The following is an 18178-nucleotide window of genomic DNA, read 5'->3' as shown; positions in this document are numbered from 1 at the left end:
AAACACCAGAGGAATATCTCCTCTTGATGGAAAAAAAGCAAGGAAAACAGATTCAACATTTGCTGTTTATCTGAAAGTTAACTGGATATCCTGTATCTTATCTGGCAATCTTACCTCCTCCCTGGGGCCCCAAGACACCCATCTATAATTTTTTTTAACCCAAAGAAAGAAAGCCTTCCTCAGTGATCAGTGCAAAGAAATAGAGGAAAACAATAGAATGGGAAAGACTAGAGATCTCTTCAAGAAAATTAGACATACCAAGGGAATATTTCATGCAAAGATGGGCTCTTTAAATAAAGGACAGCAATGATAGGGACCTAACAGAAGCAGAAGATATTAAGAAGAGGTAGCAAGAATACACAGAAGAACTGTACAAAAAAAGATCTTCATGACCTAGATAACCATGATGGTGTGATCACTCACCTACAGCCAGACATCCTGGAATGTGAAGTCAAGTGGGCCATAGGAAGTATCACTACGAACAAAGCTAGTGGAGGTGATGGAATTCCAGTGGAGCTGTTTCAAATCCTAAAAGATGACGCTGTGTAAGTGCTCCACTCAATATGCCAGCAAAGCAGAGGCATTACTTTGCCAACAAAAGTCCATCTAGTCAAAGCTATGGTTTTGCCGGTAGTCATGTATGGATGTATGGACTATAAAAGAAAGCTGAGTGCAGAACTGATGCTTTCGAACTGCGGGGTTGAGGAAGACTAGAGTCCCCTGGACCACTAGGATATCCAACCAGTCTACTCTAAAGGAAATCAGTCCTGAATATTCATTGGAAGGACTGATGCTGAAGCTGAAACTCCAATACTGTGGCCACCTGATGTGAAGAACTGACTCAGTGGAAAAGACCCTGATGCTGGAAAAGACTGAAGGTGGGAGGAGAAGGGGATGACAGAGGATGAGATGGTTGGATGGCATCATTGACTCGATGGACATGAGTTTGTGCAAGCTCCAGGAGTCGATAATGGGCAGGGAAGCCTGGCATGCTGTAGTCCACGGGGTCACAGAGAGTTGGACATGACTGAGTGACTGAACTGAACTGCACAACTGAAGTAGCAGCCACCAGTCCTGTATCAGGTCCTGTGTTAGGTGCTGGGGACACAATCTATGATAGGGAACTGGTATATGTCACTAAGGTTACATCTAGATGATGTTGTAAGGAGATACTTGGTAGAGTGGGAAGACCAAACTGCTTTTTTCCAAATACTTCCTACTCCAATGCTAAAGAGTTGGGATGGGGAAGGATGCCTTTGACATTGCATTTCCAAGGTATGTCATGGCATGGTGTGAAGAAATGAACCATTCTCAGTGACCATGCACAAGGAGTGTACTCCCTAGGAGGTCCAACCTGCACTGTAGAACAAGAAACACAACGAGGACACGGAAGCTGCTGCCGTATGAGACTCTCGATCAACTGCCGTGAAAAAAAGATGCTGGCTTAGGCACTGGAGGAAATGCGGACCCTGTTATCAGAATGTGTTTGCTTTATTTGCAGTAAGGATCAAAATACAACAATGAGTTAGAAGTCAGCATACAAAGGTACCTAGTTAAACTGAGCTGAACCGTTCAGTTCAAGTACAGGAAGAAGTCTGTGGTGTCCATGCTGGTGTTGAGATGGGTGGACTGGGCAGAGAAAATAAACTGCCTTGTGTGTTGGCTGCCCAGTTTCCCCAGCACCACTTACTGAAGAGACTGCGTTCTCTCCATGTATAGTCTCGCCTCCTTTGTCAGAGTCTAGGGGACCATAGGCGTGTGGGTTTACCTCTGGACATCCTATCCTGTTCCACTGATCTGTATTTCTGTTTTGGGGCCAGTACCATATTGCTTTGATTAATGTAGTTTTGTAGTATAGCCTGAAGTTCGGGAGCCTAATTCCTCCAGCTCTGTTTCTCTCTCAAGACTGCTTTTTGGCTATTCGGGGCCTTTTGTGTTTCCATACAAAGTGTAAACATTTTTGCTCTAATTCTGTTAAAAATACCATTGATAATTTGGTAGGGATGGCACTGAATCTGTAGACTGCTCTTGTAGTGTGGTCATTTTCACAGTATTGACTGTTCCAATCCAAGAACATGGTATATCCCTCCATCTGTTTGTGTCATCCTTTGTTTCTTTCAAAAATAAAATCTTCTTGCATCTAAATCTGTTCCAAATACACCTTTCACTGGGACAACACAGGAAGGTTTTTAAACAGCCCAAGGAATGACTCCTTTTAATAAGTTTCTTCCTGATAATCCTATCAGTGTTAACGTAGAAATGGCATGTACATCAGCCTCTAATGGGAAATGTATAGGTACAACCTGCTTGTTTTACTATCTTGGTAAATAACTATTGCTTTATTAAATCTAGTCTATAAATGATTGCTTCTATTCCTCAGCTTTGTAGAGCTCTAATAGACATTTCTTTAAAAAAATAAAAGTGAAGGGTGTAATTTTGCTGAATGCCGCATTTGGTGCGCTAGTTCTTGAGTGGGACTCTGATTTGTACTGTCATGATGATCAGAGCTGGAACAAAGTCATGTTGCCCCATCTCTAACCATCTGGCAGTGGCTGAAAAAGCTTTTCATTCCTATTAAAGTGTTTCTTCTTGAGTCCCTCACTATGTGCATTGATAATTTTCAGGTCACTCTGTATGATTCATTTCCCTGCAAACTTCATTGTTTCGAATACATTAGAAGTTCTTTCCTAATATAAGTTATCCCATTTTTGACAACTGTGAAGAAAATAGCTGAGAACTATGTACAGAAATACATTGGAATTTTTTTTGGTCATAAGTGGGGAGAGATCTGTAAGAATATTAGTTTAAAAAAGTTGTCATCATCGTACTTTTAAAACCATGAATTAAAAAAAGGAAGAATTTACTAATAATAAAACAAATTACTTTTATTCCTTCCAAAATTGATTTCTGCTAAATGCAGAAGTCCTTATTTCACTTATTAACTTACCACAAAAGTAAATTTTCAGCTGTAAGTAATAGGGTCTCATGATGATGTAGGAAATGGTTCAGGTGAGTATACTGTGAGGATAGTAGTAAGTGGGTCAGCTCTACCTATAAATTAACTCTTAGTTAATAATAGCTTCTCCCTTAAATATAGATCATGAAACCAGCGTCTATTGTGATGGTTTTATTCCTAAAAGTATTTTTACCACGTAAATTGATCCTCCACGTTACAGTATTATGGAGAGCACTTTCAGTTAACAAAGCATTTCAAAGAACAAAGAAAGATCCATCAAATGAAGCCATTTAAGAAATCAATATAGAATGCTAACCCATACACTGTTGTAAAGTTATAATACAACTAGAAATTTCAGAGAAGGACTCAGTGTTTTTTGAGGAGTGAGAATAATATTAAGCTGTGACAAAGGCAAGCCTGGGATCTTTATTTCATACTAAAGTTTAAATGGCTACCCGAAAATGGGAATGTTTAAGGACCTCCTTGGCAGTCTGGGGGCTTCCCTGGTGCCTCAGTAAAGAATCTGCCTGAATGTAAGAGACCTGGATTCAATCCCTGGGTTGGGAAGATCTTCTGGAGAAAGGAATGGCTACCTACCTCAGTATTCTTCCCTGGAGAATTCCATGGACAGGGGACCCTGGCTGGCTATAGTCCATGGGGTCACAAAGAGTCAGACACAACTGAACAACTAACACACACACACACACACACACTCACACACACACAGTGGCAGTCCAGTAATTAAGACTCCATGCTTCCACTGCAGGGGGGTGGATCCCTTGTTGGAAATCAAGACCCTCCATGTTGCATGGCATGGCCAAGAAAAAGGCCATGTTTAAGGCATGATGACACCATACATTTCAATTGGTTTGGCCCAGGAACGCATCTCATATAGATGCGCTGAATGATACTAATGAACACTACTTGTTGGACACAGAATTTAGGGCTCAGTTATAAAACGATACAGGAAACTAAAAGGTTAAACCTGTCCTAGCTTATTGAACAAATGTTTATTGGCCACCTATTATATACATACTGTTGCTGTTTAGTCCTTAAGTTGTGTCCAACTCTTCTGTGACCCCATGGACTGTAGCCCACCGGGCTCCTCTGTCCATGGGATTCCCAGGCCAGAATACTGGAGTGGGGTGCCACTTCGTTCTCCAGGGGATCTTCCCAACCCAGGGATTGAGCCCACGTCTCCTGCATTGACGGGTGGCTTCTTTACTGCTGAGCCCCCTGAGAAGCCCCGTTACGTGCGTATAGAAGAAGGCTTTCTGTAACAGGGCTTCTAGTCTACTGGGAATGATAGAGGTTAAAGACTCATGAAATGCAAGGGTACTCAGATAAGTAGAGGTTAAAGAGAGTTTGCATGACCTCTTTTCTGGTTTGCCGGGGATAGTCCCAGTTTATACCTATATTTCTGGCAAGATTGTTAACAGTGGCCATATTTCACTCTTAAACTTGTCCTGGTTTGGTCAACATGCACATGATCATTCTTATCACTGACACAACAAAATATTAGATTCTAGAATTCGTCCTGTAATACACTGCTTAGAGACTAGGGACAGAGTTCTAAATTTTGCGCATATGATGTTAATGCCCAGATGACCTCATGTTTCGTATTTACTCATTGGACTCTCACTGGGAAACTGATGAGAGTCTTCGCACTGATACACACTGCAAATGAGGTCTAAATTAGTCATGTCGTTAATGTCACTACCATGCACTGACTGTTTCTGCCCCCGTCCCCCCAGAGAAACTTCGTATATTGAAACCCTCATGCCCAATGTGACTGGATGTACCTATAGACCCTTTAAGAGGTAGTTAAGGTTAAATGAATTCATCAGGATGGAGCCCTAATTCAAAAGAACTAGTGTCCTTTGAGCCAAAGGCATTAGAATTTTTCTGTCTCTATCTCCCTGGCACCTTGATCTTGGATTTCCAGTCTCCAGAACTGTAAGAAAACAAATGCCGATTGTTTAAGCCACCCCGACAACGGTATTTTGTTACGGCAGCCAAACAGACTAATACAATGACTGACTGCTCAGAACGTTACACTGAAGGGCCCTCACCTCCAAGCAAGTCATCTGGAACCTTTTTAGTTAAGTCTGAGCCAAGTCAGAAAAATGGAAAGAATGCTTCAGAAACAGTTCAGTTATGCATATGGAATTTTGGACATTTAATTCAGAAAGTCAAGATAATCACATTTGGGACTGCAATTCCTTTGGGACTGAATATCTCTGGACTTTCATTTGCAGTATGTATTAATCCTTGGACTTTCTCACCAGGAACATAACCACCGAGGAAGATTTATAGTCAAATCTGGGACCATTACGGCTTTCCTGGTGGCTCAGACAGTAAAGAATCAGCCTGCAATGCAGGCGTTCCGGGCTCCATCCCTGGGTTGGGAAGATTCCCTGGAGAAGGAAATGGCAATCCAGTCCAGTATTCTTGCCTGGAGAATTCCATGGAGCGAGGAGCCTGGTGGGCTACAGTCCATGGGACTGCCAAGTCAGACACGACCGAGCAACTAACACTTGGGAATATTTAGGCTACTGGGATTTTATTGCTGGAGTTACTCTTTTGCTTTAATATTTTCACTTATTCTCATTGCAGAATCTCTGATGGGCTCTGTTTGACAATGCGTCAGAACGGGGTTTGAGATGGGAGATACAATGCATTATAGTCTTGAAAACGTAGTGGCCTTGAAATCAATTAAAGTAATGCACTGTTGGCCTACTTCAAGATCTTTGGGTACAAAATCTATATTGCTTCTGAGTGGTCCCAGAAAGACATGCAGGGAAGCATTGGATGAAGACAAAGGAAAGAATATTCTGGAAGCCTCAGCTGCTCCCCCAGGAGCAGAGCCAGTCCCCGTTATTGCAGGCTTCCTGGATGAGATCTGCGGTCAGAACACGATACAGGGCATGGGGCTGGCTGAGGACACTTCCTCGTCTCTGCTGCGTCCTTAGAGTCAGAGGTAGGGTGATGCTCTGGGTCACTCTCTGATCCTTCACAATTCATGAGGGAAGGTGAAGTGACTAATCTAACCAGTAATTTTAATGAGAAGAAAGACAGGATTCTCGGCTGTTTGAGAACCGCTTGCAAGAAAAGTTGTTTTCATTCTGTTCTGCAAGGCCCATGCTTTACCTGAGCAGCTTCTGTCATTGGTCTGCCTAAGCCCAAACTGTCTGTAATTGGGGGAGGAGGGTAATTCTGCCCAATTCTGGGGTTCCACTAGCAGACACTATTACCTCTCATGCCAAGCAGTGTCCTTCAATCTAGACTTTATGCAAGAACGCGACATTTTGATCGTTTTGTCTTCTCATTTTGGTCAAGAACCGGATAAGTAAAATGATAGGAATCAGGTCCATTCAAATGAACTACTGGTAACTGGAGCTTCTTTGTGGATTTCTGAGTTACTAAGATCATTTAGATACTACGAATGGAAACTATCACCTATGTCTCATTCAAGCGTACTCCTATAAAGCTCTCCTATAAAGAGAATCATATAATTTATAAGGAATGAAACAAGTAACATAGACTGGTTTGGCCCTGCAAGCAAGGTCATTTTGCAATTATGTTTTACCTGACATAACTTATAATTAAAAATATTAAGTTGTATCGGTGGAGGCTGGAAATGGGGGAGCCCAGTTAAATCAAATAATCAATAAGATTCAGAATTCTGGGATGGAATTTTTTTGATGTACTCCCCAAATTTTATTAAAAATAAAGTATAACTGTCAATATATTGAGTTCACCCTTTGAAGCTAACTTCCGGTCTACTCCCCTGATTTCATATTGAATGCCTTCTTGTTGATTAGTGGCTAAGTCCTGTCTGCATCTTTTGGGACTCTGAGTACTACATCCCTGCAGGCTCCTCTGTCGATGGGGTTCTCCAGGCAAGAATACGGAAGTGCATTGCCATTTCCTTCTCCAGGGGATCTTCCTAACCCAGGGATTGAACTTCTGTCTCCAGCACTGGCAGGAGTCTGATTCTTCACCACTGAGCCAACTGGGAAGCCTTAACTAAGTGGAATCATATCTTGGTTTTAAATCATTTAGACTGGTCAGTTGTGGGTATCATCTCCAATGTTGTTTGAAAGCTAGTGAAGCCTTTTTGGTTTCAATTTTCATGTGATTTTTAAGGAAAATGTGCAGTTCTCCATCCTCAAGGGCCTTTTTCTCACTCTTCTTGAGCTGATTTTTCAGAGGTCGTCCCCTGCTACGGTGTCACCGCCACACAGATCTGTGGTGAGTGTGACCCCTAGTGAGTACGGGAGTCACTTCTGTCCAGAACACTCCACAAAAGTAACCGGGTTGTTCCTCAGGAAACCGAGCAAAGGCCCTCCAGGGTCAAGGGTCTAGTGCTGGATTTTAGAACTCTCCAGGGTTTCTTTGGCCCCACTAATGTCACAGAGCTGTTTGGGTGTCCCTGTGGTCTGGCCTGTGGCTGTGAAAGGCGGTCAGGCCTAAAGAGACTGCACACAGCGTGGGGAAAGTAGAAAGAGCAGGTCCTTGAGGACACGGCCACTATCAGCACCAAGGCTGGTGGAGGAGTGGTTAAAAATCCTCAGGGCTGAGGTGTGTGAGGCTCTGGACCACCAGCGTGCTCCCTGGGATCTCGGTTTTCTCAACTCTAAAGCGGGCAGGGACTGATAATGCAACTCGTGGGGACACTGGGAGGATTCAATGAGACAACGCTTGCCACCAGTCCTGATCAATCTCCCCCAAGGCAAAAGTCCCACAATTATTAGTTCTATCATAACTAACAGGTGTGTAGGGAGAGCAGTCACTCCAAAAAAGGTTATTACGAGGAACAGAATCACGTACAGTGTGCGGATCTGGGGCTTCACCCACGGTGGGGATTCAACGACACCCAGTGCTGGCGCCCCAGGTGCTCCTGACGGGAGCTTCCCGAGGCGTCAGGGCGCTCTGAGTCAGTAAAACGCCCGAATAGATTAAGAGTGAATGAACAATGACAAAGAAGCAAGTGTTGAAGGAATGAGTAAATTAATGCTTTCACGGGAGACCATCTAGCTTATCAGAGCAGAAATTAGGATCAAGGCCAGATACTGGGGATGAAAGAGCAAACACCGAAGTCACCTTTCACAACCTGCCCCTTTTTTGATGGAAAAACATCCCACAAACTGTATCAGAAAGAAGATAAGACTAGATAAAGGGTTAGGTACCCGTGGGTCAAAACCACCCACCTTCTGTTAATGCCAACAAAGTTTAACTGCGGTCTTGGCTGGCAGACTTGGAAAGGTCATGCATGTGATAAAAAAAACCTCTCCTCACTTGTTCACTGACACACTGTCTATGTGCCAATGGTTACCTCGTGGCTACCTTCCTCCATGAGGCAGAGCTGAGCAGCTATGTCAGTGATCTTGTGGCATGTAAACCTACAATAGTCATTATTTCGCCTCTTATAGAAAAAATTTGTAGATCTCCAGTAGATTAGAGGGGAATTTTACGATTCATAATCCATTGAGCAGTAGAAAAAAATCCCAATAAAGGTAAACCTAATTGTATTTAAACTGAAATGGCCTCGAAAATCTATTATACTTCTCGTTCCTATTTTTATATTTCATTGAAAAATAACAGGTCCTCATTCCTCCCCAACCTCATTAAACTGTAGACAATCAGCCAACCCTGCAGAAGGGTTTCAGCAGAAAGAATACGCTGAGACTTGGCAAAATTATCCCTGAAGAAACTATATCCTTTGCCAGTTAAATTAGAATATTTAACAGCTCCTAAACATATTAATTCTCATTTCTATTAAAGACGTATTGACAGTAACTGACATCACTTCCAGGGAACAAGGAAGACTTTCACACGATCCCAACCTGGACCTGTAGCTGGTGAGTTCTGTGCAGCGGGGCGGCCTTGGCCCTTTCATTTAACCCAGTCAACTGACGAGCGTCTCCTCTCATCCCTCTCCACGCACCCAATTTAACATCATGGCTGTGTGCCTTCACGGCCTGACCTTTCAGCAACAACTGTGTCATTTAAACAAGCTAAATGACTCAGACTATTTCTACGAGGGATCTCGTCCAGGAACAATCTCAAAACAGATCACGCGTCCTCACCTTGCCAAGCATAATACCAGCCCCTGCAGTGCTTTTACTGGACAAGCCCTTCTGTCTTCCGCAAATGAGGCACCTCATTGAAGGGTCAACCTCTCCCCGTGGGGGGGATACTGTCCTGCTCTCCCCTGCCAGCCACAGAGAACTCCATACACAAATGACATGCATGACCCTTCCAAGTCTGCCACCCGAGACCCACAGCAAGATCCTCAAAGATGTCCCTTCTACATCTGGAAAAAGATTGCCATTCAAAAGGCTAGCACCCTGAGAAGAGTAGAGCTATGTAGGACTAAAATCTGGTATGCCCCTGGATGACCGTTAAAAAGCCATGTTACCTATAATGTCAAAAGCATCATCATTTGCCGTTCAATTGCAAAGATGGGTCCGACTCTTTGCAACCCCATGGACTGCAGCACACTAGGCTTCCCTGTCCCTCACTCTCTCCCAGAGTTTGCTCAAACTCATGTTCATTGAGTCGGTGATGCCATCCAACCATCTCATCCTCTGTTGCCCCCTTCTCCTGCCTTCAATCTTTCCCAGCATCAGGGTCCTTTCCAATGAATCAGCTCTTTGCATCAGGTGGCCAATGAGTCAGCTCTTTCTTTGCATCAGAGACCAGTTGAGGCCAGATTCAAGGAATGCAGGCCCTGCATTCAACCAGATCCTCACCAGCACCCCTGCCCTTGAACCTCTGGATAAAACTGCCTGCCGAATCCCCCTGGGTGGTTGCGATACACAGTTTTTGAGAGGCACAATGTGCCCACTGTGTCCTTCTTAGCTCCACAAAGCAACAAAGCTGCTCTTTTCCACTTCACTTACAATTCTGTCTCTGAGATTCAGTTTTGCACCAGAACACAAAGGCAGAGCTTTCAGCATCATTTCCAGTTACTTGCATGTTATCCCTTTAAGAGGATGTTGTCACTGTTGTTTAGTCACTAAGTCACGTCTGGGTCTTTTGTGACCCCATCGACTGTAACTTGCCAGGATCCTCTGTCCATGGGATTTCCAAGGCAAGACTACCGGGATGGGTTGCCATTTCCTTCTCTAGGAGATCTTCCCAACCCAGGGATTGAACCTGTCTCTCCTGTACTGCAGGCATATTCTCTACCACTGAGCCACTAGGGGACCCCGATGTGGTAGCTTGTCCCAAGTTGGAAACTGTCAATTGCCTGCTTCCTAACAAAAATATCTTAGCCGCTCTGCAACTTTTTTGATGAGTAAAATACAGAGGAAGTGATGCTGTGCTAATTCCCAGCCCAGCTTGTAAGCGAAGTTCAGGCTTCCTCTCTTGCCCCTGGGAACACTGAGCCACAAGGCAAGAAGTCAAGACCATTCTGCTGGAGAAAGACCACATGGAGGAACATTCAGGCGCCAGGCACAGGGATGAAGAAGCTGTCTTGTCCATCCATTGTAGGCCAACCTCTCCTGCTATATGGCCACAATGGCTGGAGAAACTCCAAGCAAGTACTGCCCCACTAAGCCCAGCTATCCCACAGAAGTGGGAGAGATAACACACTGCTATTTCACGCCACTAAGTTTTGGGGCAACTGCTAACTGACCCGGAAGTGTACACAGCCCCATGCTTTCTCACCTGCTCCCTAGTGCTTCAGCAGTAAGGAATTCACTTGCAATGCAGGAGACTCTGGCTTGATCCCTGGGTTGGAAGATTCCATGGAGAAGGAAATGGCAACCCACTCCAGTACTCTTGCCTGGAGAATCCCATGGACAGAAGAGCCTGGTGGGCTACAGTCCATGGGGTTGCAAGAGTAGATAGGACTGAGAGACTGAACCACCACCACCATCACCTGGGTTACCTCCAGTAAATAAGGCGATTCTCCACACCACAGGTGGTGGCTTAAGCCACGTGGCTGCTTTAACAATGGAATATAAGAGAGCAACAGATGCTGAACCTCAGCACACGTTGTAACAGCCACTCAGCCAAGCCTCGTCTCCCCTGATACAGGAAGGACATGTCCTAGCCCTGGGGTCTTCCTTAACCCTGGAGTGCATCATGAAAAAGAGACCCAAATCAGAGCTGATTCAAGCTAAAGTGTGTGACTTCTAAATACAGTCAAATATAACGTAAAAGAGAAAGAAACCTTTGTTGTGGCAAGCCACTGACTTGGAATTTTATGTTCTACAGAATGTACAGGTGTGTCTGTCTTTTACAAAGCCATCAGAAAGTTCTCACAAACTGAAGGATCCAAATAACATTAGAGAAAGCTGTTGAGATGGAAGACGATCTCAGATCTTTCCTGTTCAGTTTCACAGAGTGTAGACCCAGAAGCACGGCGGGTGACAGGCAGCCCACTCCAGTGTTCACGATGGTGTCCATGCATTCAGGAAAACCTGCCCTCACCCACGGAGCCTGTGGTCTAGGGGAGGGGTAGCGTCTTTTTTCTGTAAAGGGCCAGAGAGTAAACATTTTATCTTTGTACGTCAAGAGGCCAAAATGAGGCTATTATGTAGATAACCATTTAACATTTGACAGTTTTAAAATGTGGAAGACATTCTTATCTCTCAAGTCAGAACACAAGTAAGTGGCAGGCCAGATCTGATCTGATCGTCTGCTAATCTCTGCTCCAGTGAATATTTGATAAATATTAATAAATAATATTTGGATATAATATTATTCATAAATACTACTCATAAGTATTCATAATAAATGAATATTTCCAGTGAGTGTATAATTAGTATAATACATAAGGTCTTTTTGAAGCTTAGAGAAGAGACACAAACCATCTTGGGATTTTACAAAAGATTTTTCAATAAGAGGATGCCTGAGTAAATCTTAAATATCAAGTAAATGTCACTGAGTAGAGAAAACAGTGGAAATGTGATTACGCGAGCAGAGACACAAGTTGTTGAAACCCCATGATATGCACATGTTAACTTGACTTCCTCCCATCAGCACAAGGGTATCACATAACACAAACAAGGTATCCAAAACGTCTCAGTCAAACCTCCTTGTAACAGGTTTGCTACCTACTGACCCCATAGAAACACACACCCACAAACACAGGCGCCTCAGCCAGCTCCGTAGACCACAGAGCCGGAGGGTTATAGCAAGAGAAGTGTGTCTTCTCAAAGTTCTGGAGGCTGGGACGCACAGAACGAAGGTGTGGGCTCATTCAGTTTCTGCTGAGGTCTCCTCCCAGTCTGCAGACAGATGCCAGCCCACTGGGCTTCCCTGGTGGCACAGGAGGAGAGAACCTGCCTGCAGTGCAGGAGACCCAGGTTCGATCCCTGAGTGGGGAAGAGCCCCAGGAGAAGGAAGTGGGAGCCCACTCCAGTATTCTTGCCTGCGAAATCCCATGGACAGAGGAGCCCGGAGGGCTATAGTTCATGGGGTCGCAAAGAGTTGGACACAACTTAGCGACTAAACCAGAACCATGTTGCCTTCCCACTGCAAGTTCAGAGAGGAGAGAAGGACATGCTCTCTGGCAATTCTTCCTGTAGGGCCGCTAATCCTATTGGTTCAGAGCCCCACCCTTAGGACCTCACTTAACCTTAATTACCTCCTCATACAACCATCTCCCTGGAGAAGGAAACGGAAACCCACTCCAGAAAATTTCATGGATGGAAGAGCCTGGTAGGCTACAGTCCATGGGGTTGCAAACAGTAGGACTCGACTGAGTGACTTCACTTTCTTTCTTTCCATAGTTCCTTTTGGAGAAGGAAATGGCAACCCACTCCAGTGTTCTTGCCGGGAGAATCCTATGGATGGAGGGGCCTGGTGGGCTATAGCGTATGGGATTGCAAAGAGTTGGACATGGCTAAGCAACTAACACACACGCACACACAGAACCATCTCCAAATACAGTCACATCAGGGGTTAGGGTTTAATATACGACTATTAAGGAGAAACAACTCAGTCCACAGCAGGTGATCCAACGATGTATCATGATTTGCACTTAATAATTTACTTCTATTGCTCTGTTCCTTCTTCCTCCTGTACCTAAACTTGTGAGGTCTTTGCCATGGAGACAGTATCTTGCCTTGTTACCCTACTCAGAAGCTACTGCTGCTATTAGGGGGAAAAGTGCGACAAGCATGCTTCTCATTTACTCAACATAGGATTTCTCCACAAACACAATTCTCCACTCTTGATTAGGAAGCCTCAGAATGATGGACAGCTGTTAAAGCCAATAAGTCAGGAAGCACATCTGCAAATGCCGTCACGTCGCCTCTGGATTCCACAGAATATCCATTATCCACATCCACCGTCATGCTGGGTTTCAGAAGCTATAAATGAAGCTCCAATGAACAGGTGCTTGTTTCAAAATTGGACATGGTCTTCTTTGTCTGGTATTTTTCCAGCAACCATACTCCTCTTTGTAAACTAAACAAAGTAGATGATTGGATACGTTTTGATTCTCTAACATGTAAGACAAGGTGATATGAATAGAAATGTTTTACATAGGAATTGTTATATGATATTCTGGCAACCCAAAACACCTATTAATTTGCACATTGAGGCTTTGTTTATACAACAATGCTTGACTGCCTGGGGGAACTTCAAGGTTCTGATAAGCTTTATGAATAAATATGTTACTTGTTGATGTGAATTGTGTTTTATTCAAGTTCTATAGAAATTGAGAATCTCTCTATGGACCAGTGTCTTTGTGATAATATTCCAGACAGGTGTCCTTTATTCGAGCAATATGGTGACACATTTCCACTGGAATACATTAATAATTCCATTCATGTGTGTGCTTAGTCACGCAGTTGTGCCCAGCTCTTTGTGACCCCATGGACTGTAGCCTATCAGCCTCCTGTATCCACGGGGATTCTCCAGGCAAGAATACTGGAGTGGGTTGCCATGTCCTCCTCCAGGGGATCTTTCCAATCCAAGGATCAAACCCATGTCTCCCACACTGCAAGCAGATTCTTTACCATCTGAGCTACCAGGGAAGTTCACTTCCATTTATACTAATATACAGTTATAAATAAGGATGATAAATTGAAACTCACATCTCCTTTTATGTAAGGGGCCAGTTAAGAAATGCAGAGATTTACCAAAAAGCATCATTTTCCAAGCAAATATAGTATAGCTATGCTCTCTGTTATGCAGAAACAGTACCTTAAATTGAACAACTATTAACCTCCAATGCCAGCTTCATTCTGAAAATTTTTACTAAACAAATGCACAAGCATTGTGATTGAATAAGAGAAAGTCTCTGTCTAGAAGTCAGAATAAAGCAAGAAATGTATATATGTGGAAAAGGGCACTTAATTTTAAAAGATAATCATTACAAATATTATTTTAATAGAGATAAGTCTTGGTAAGTATATATGTATACATATCAAATGAGACAAAAATAAAGGTCAAAAATGTTTCTAATTATTATGCCATATAATATTGTATACACACACAGATTCGTGTTCTCCACCCTCTTCTGGGAAAATAGGACAATTTAAGTGACTGCTTTCTGGAGTAGCTATAAGGAAGATCCACGTAGCTATTAAAAATTATTCCAGAGAAACTCTGAGGGACACTTTAAAGCCAACTTCCTCTGACTGCATGAGTCTAAGGCACTCTAACAAAATAAAGATCAAAGAATGCATTGAACGAGCTTTAAAAAATTGTTTATAGAGTGAGATTAATCCTATTTCATATCCAATACAGAATCCATTTGCAGTGCTCCAGAAACTTCAAATGTACACAGATCACTTGGAAAGCTCAACAAATTTGCAAGTTTTAATCCAGCAAATCAGTAAGTGCCTGAGACTCCCTGGTGGCTCAGATGGTATAGAATCGCCTGCAGCGCAGGAGACCTCGGTTCGGGAAGATCCCCCGGAGAGGGGACTGGCTACCCACTCGGATATTCTGGCCTGGAGAATCCCTTGGACAGATGATCCTAGTGGGCTACAGTCCGTAGGGTCGCGAAGAGTCAGACAAGACTGAGCAGCCAACACTTTCACTCCGAATCCTCAGCAAGTTCCCTTTGATAATCACCAAGGCACTCACATACTTCCAATCCTCGGTTGAAGAAAATCAAACCAAATAAAATAAAGATATAATCTCCAAGTGAGAAGATGTTCTAGGGTGGTAGTCCTCTAAAGGTTGTCCACATACCAGCAGCATCAGCTTCACCTGGGAACTCAATAAAAATGGTGATTTGCAGAACTCTTCTAGACCAGGGGCTTTCCGGGTAGCTCACCTGGTAAAGAATCCGCTTGCAATGTGGGAGACCTGGGTTCAATTCCCTGGGTCAGGAAGATCCTCTGGAGGAGGGCATGGCAACCCAGTCCAGTATTCTCGCCTGGAGAATCCCATGGTCTAGAACACTGGGGCTGCTGCCCAGAAATCTGCATTTTAACAAGCCTAAATGGATGCTGACACTGGAGAACCACTGCTTTCAGCACAACTTGGGAAGGGAGTCAGTATTGCTGAGTGAACTACAATTCATCAAGGCTGGGGACCCTCTGAGATCATATGATGCCTGCAGATAACAAAACCATACCTTTCTCCATCAGATAAACCAGGGGTCCCTGGACCCCACTCTCTGGTGACTGTCGTCCAGAAGGTCTGGGGTAAATATGGGGATCTATTACTTTAAACTTGTATTGGGCAGGTTTCAAACTCATTGATCCAAAGACTTCGACTGAAAGGGGTGGGAAGGCTGACTTTTAATACTTAAATTCTTATGCATGCGAAATATATACTTATTAACAGACCAAACATTTCTGGGGACTATGAACAGATGTCCATTGAGGGAACAGCAAGAGGCAGATCAGAGCTACCAGACACCTCTCAGTGACGGTAAGCAGTGACGGTAACACCACCATCCCCCCCAAAAAAAAGCACAAATAATTCTTCCGTTCAGCACGTATTAATTCTTAATGTAGCCTTGTGTACTGCCCAACTTTGAAGCTCCTCTCTAAAAATAGGAGGCAGTGTGTCTCTTCACTCATGAATAAGCATCTTTTACATTTAAACCAAATATTTTGTCTATCTGCACTACACATTCTGCAGGTTAAACATATTCATTCTCCAGATATTTTATCCCTAAATGTGGCGAATTTTATATTCTCCTTTCTGAACCGTCTATCACTTCTTTAACAATGAATGGCTCATACGATGTTTAGTTTCTTATTTGTATCTTCGGGAAATTTAAAATATACAATAAACAACTTCTATTTCTGTCCTCTGGAAAAAACAAAGGTTATAAACATTAAATTTAGTCATAGTTTAAATATTATGCCCTTTGTTATGACTATTTCCAACTTGGTGATTTAGGTTTTTTGATTGATAGGTTGTTTGAGTTTAGCAGCTTCTTCATACCAGTGGCTCAAATTGCATTGCTGCTCAACCAAAGTCTTAAACTCTCTTCTTTTAGGTAAATGGTTTCCCAAATAGATTTCACCATACTACTGTTCTAGTTTTTATCCATTAATGTTAAATTTTGTGCTTGTAATATTGATATTACTTTATATCAATATCATTTTAAATTTCATGTTTTTGTATAAGATTACCAAATACTTGCTTTTTTGTCCATACTGTTCTTATTGTTTGACTGCCTAAAAAACAGATATTCTCATTATGTTCACTGCCTGTGTTCCAATAAAACTTTATTTACAAAAAATAGGTAATGGGCTAAATTTGGCCCATAAGTACCAACCCTTCACCTAAAAAATATTTTGTTCATACATTTAAGGAGAAAATAATCCCACACATAGCTTCTTATATTCAATTATAATTTTAAGTCAATATTATAAGCAACAGTTTTATAAATCTGTAAATCCAAGGGAACCTAAATTTAAGGAACTATGAAAGTTGTTTCCAAGTGACTGTCCTCAGTAAAATTAAAGCTTTTTATATAAGCTTTGTCAGCGCATTTCGTGGTTTCCCAGAGCACTTTGTTTACTCATGGTAAAAGAGTATGAGCAACAGAAGCAATGCCAGAAAAGCAGTCAGAAGGCCCACCTCCAATAACATCAGTACGGTTCTGGGGATGGCGGACACAAGAGAAAAACCTACCTCGACAGGAAATCGCAGAAGGAAAGGCGGACAGGGTACCCATGTCGGACACTCTTCACCATCTCCAGGATCCCGACGTACTGCAGCTGCGCGGACACGTAGAAGTTATCAAAGGTGTCTGGCAGCTTTGAGTTATTGGGCTTGATGCAATGAATAAAGTGTGGAGTGCACTTCTGAAGTTTCCCTGTAATATCCGTCAGCGTTTTCTAAGGAGAGAAGTAAAACACAACTGATTCTCCAGAGAAGACGCCAAGTGACAAGGTAAAGCAATTTTAAATAGAAACCTTTATCTTCAGTCCAGGATTCTTCTGTATTACACATTCACTCACTTTGTGTGTGTACATGTGTGTGCATGCTTACTTTTCTGAAGCTGCTTAAGTGGTCAAAATGAAAGCAAATGCCATGTAAAACCTGTATAGTCGATACAATCAAAACAGAAAATTTTGAAATCTGAAAACTTCACTAACCCTGAGTTGCGATGCAATGGTGGCTGGACCTCCCCGGTCTAGTCTTTGCAGAAATGTAGAATTTCCTTTCTTTTTTAATAACTGTAATGAAAACAAAAGGAAAGCATGAGCAGGTTTGTTTGACTAAGTTCCAGTGTAGGAGAAAAAAAAAATTAACTCTCCTATTCATGTAAGTTCACTCACAGGCAGATGGAGACTTAAAAGAGGCTATAAAAATCAGTGCCAAATGATTTTCTGCAATGGTAGGAAAATAGGCAACGACATGTAAAATAACCTTTACTGCATCCCTTTAAGTCCAGGGCTGTCACCAGCCTGCAACTACTTTAAGAATAAACAGATGTTGACTGGGTGGGTGGTACAATAAACTGACCCTGGTCTCCTTGATTATATTACGAATTGTCATGAAATGCAGCTTATTCTGGGGTAAAGGATGCTATTTTATGTTACAAAAATTTGATGTCTTAATAACCATTGTTTTGTTCCCTAAATCACCTATCATCGGTGTCTTACTCATTTTCTCCCTTCCTTTCCTTCTTCTTCATTTTTTAATGTTACAAAGGGTTAGTAAATTACTCGCTATGAAAAAAGATGGTAGACTTTTTTGATAAGTAATTATATATAGCTCTTAAGGAAAAAATTCACGTGCAGCAAAGATGAAACGATTATGGATATAAAAGAATTA

The 18178-nt window shown here is 42.7% G+C and overlaps 1 protein-coding gene across 1 annotated transcript in view; it reads right to left on the bottom strand.

The window, feature by feature from the left end:
* The window catches only part of MYO16 (myosin XVI), a 397000-nt gene that overhangs the window by 119537 nt on the left and 259285 nt on the right, over nucleotides 1-18178 (bottom strand). Inside the window, exons 25-26 of the mRNA XM_068984571.1 lie at nucleotides 17497-17577; nucleotides 17030-17235 (exon numbers count right to left, since the gene is read on the bottom strand). Coding sequence (XP_068840672.1) covers nucleotides 17030-17235; nucleotides 17497-17577 — 287 coding nt within the window. The remainder of the gene's footprint in view (nucleotides 1-17029; nucleotides 17236-17496; nucleotides 17578-18178) is intronic.

The sequence above is a fragment of the Capricornis sumatraensis genome, chromosome 12 (genome assembly GCF_032405125.1).
Source record: "Capricornis sumatraensis isolate serow.1 chromosome 12, serow.2, whole genome shotgun sequence".
NCBI lineage: Eukaryota > Metazoa > Chordata > Mammalia > Artiodactyla > Bovidae > Capricornis > Capricornis sumatraensis.
This window is presented reverse-complemented; position numbering and strand designations above follow the sequence as displayed.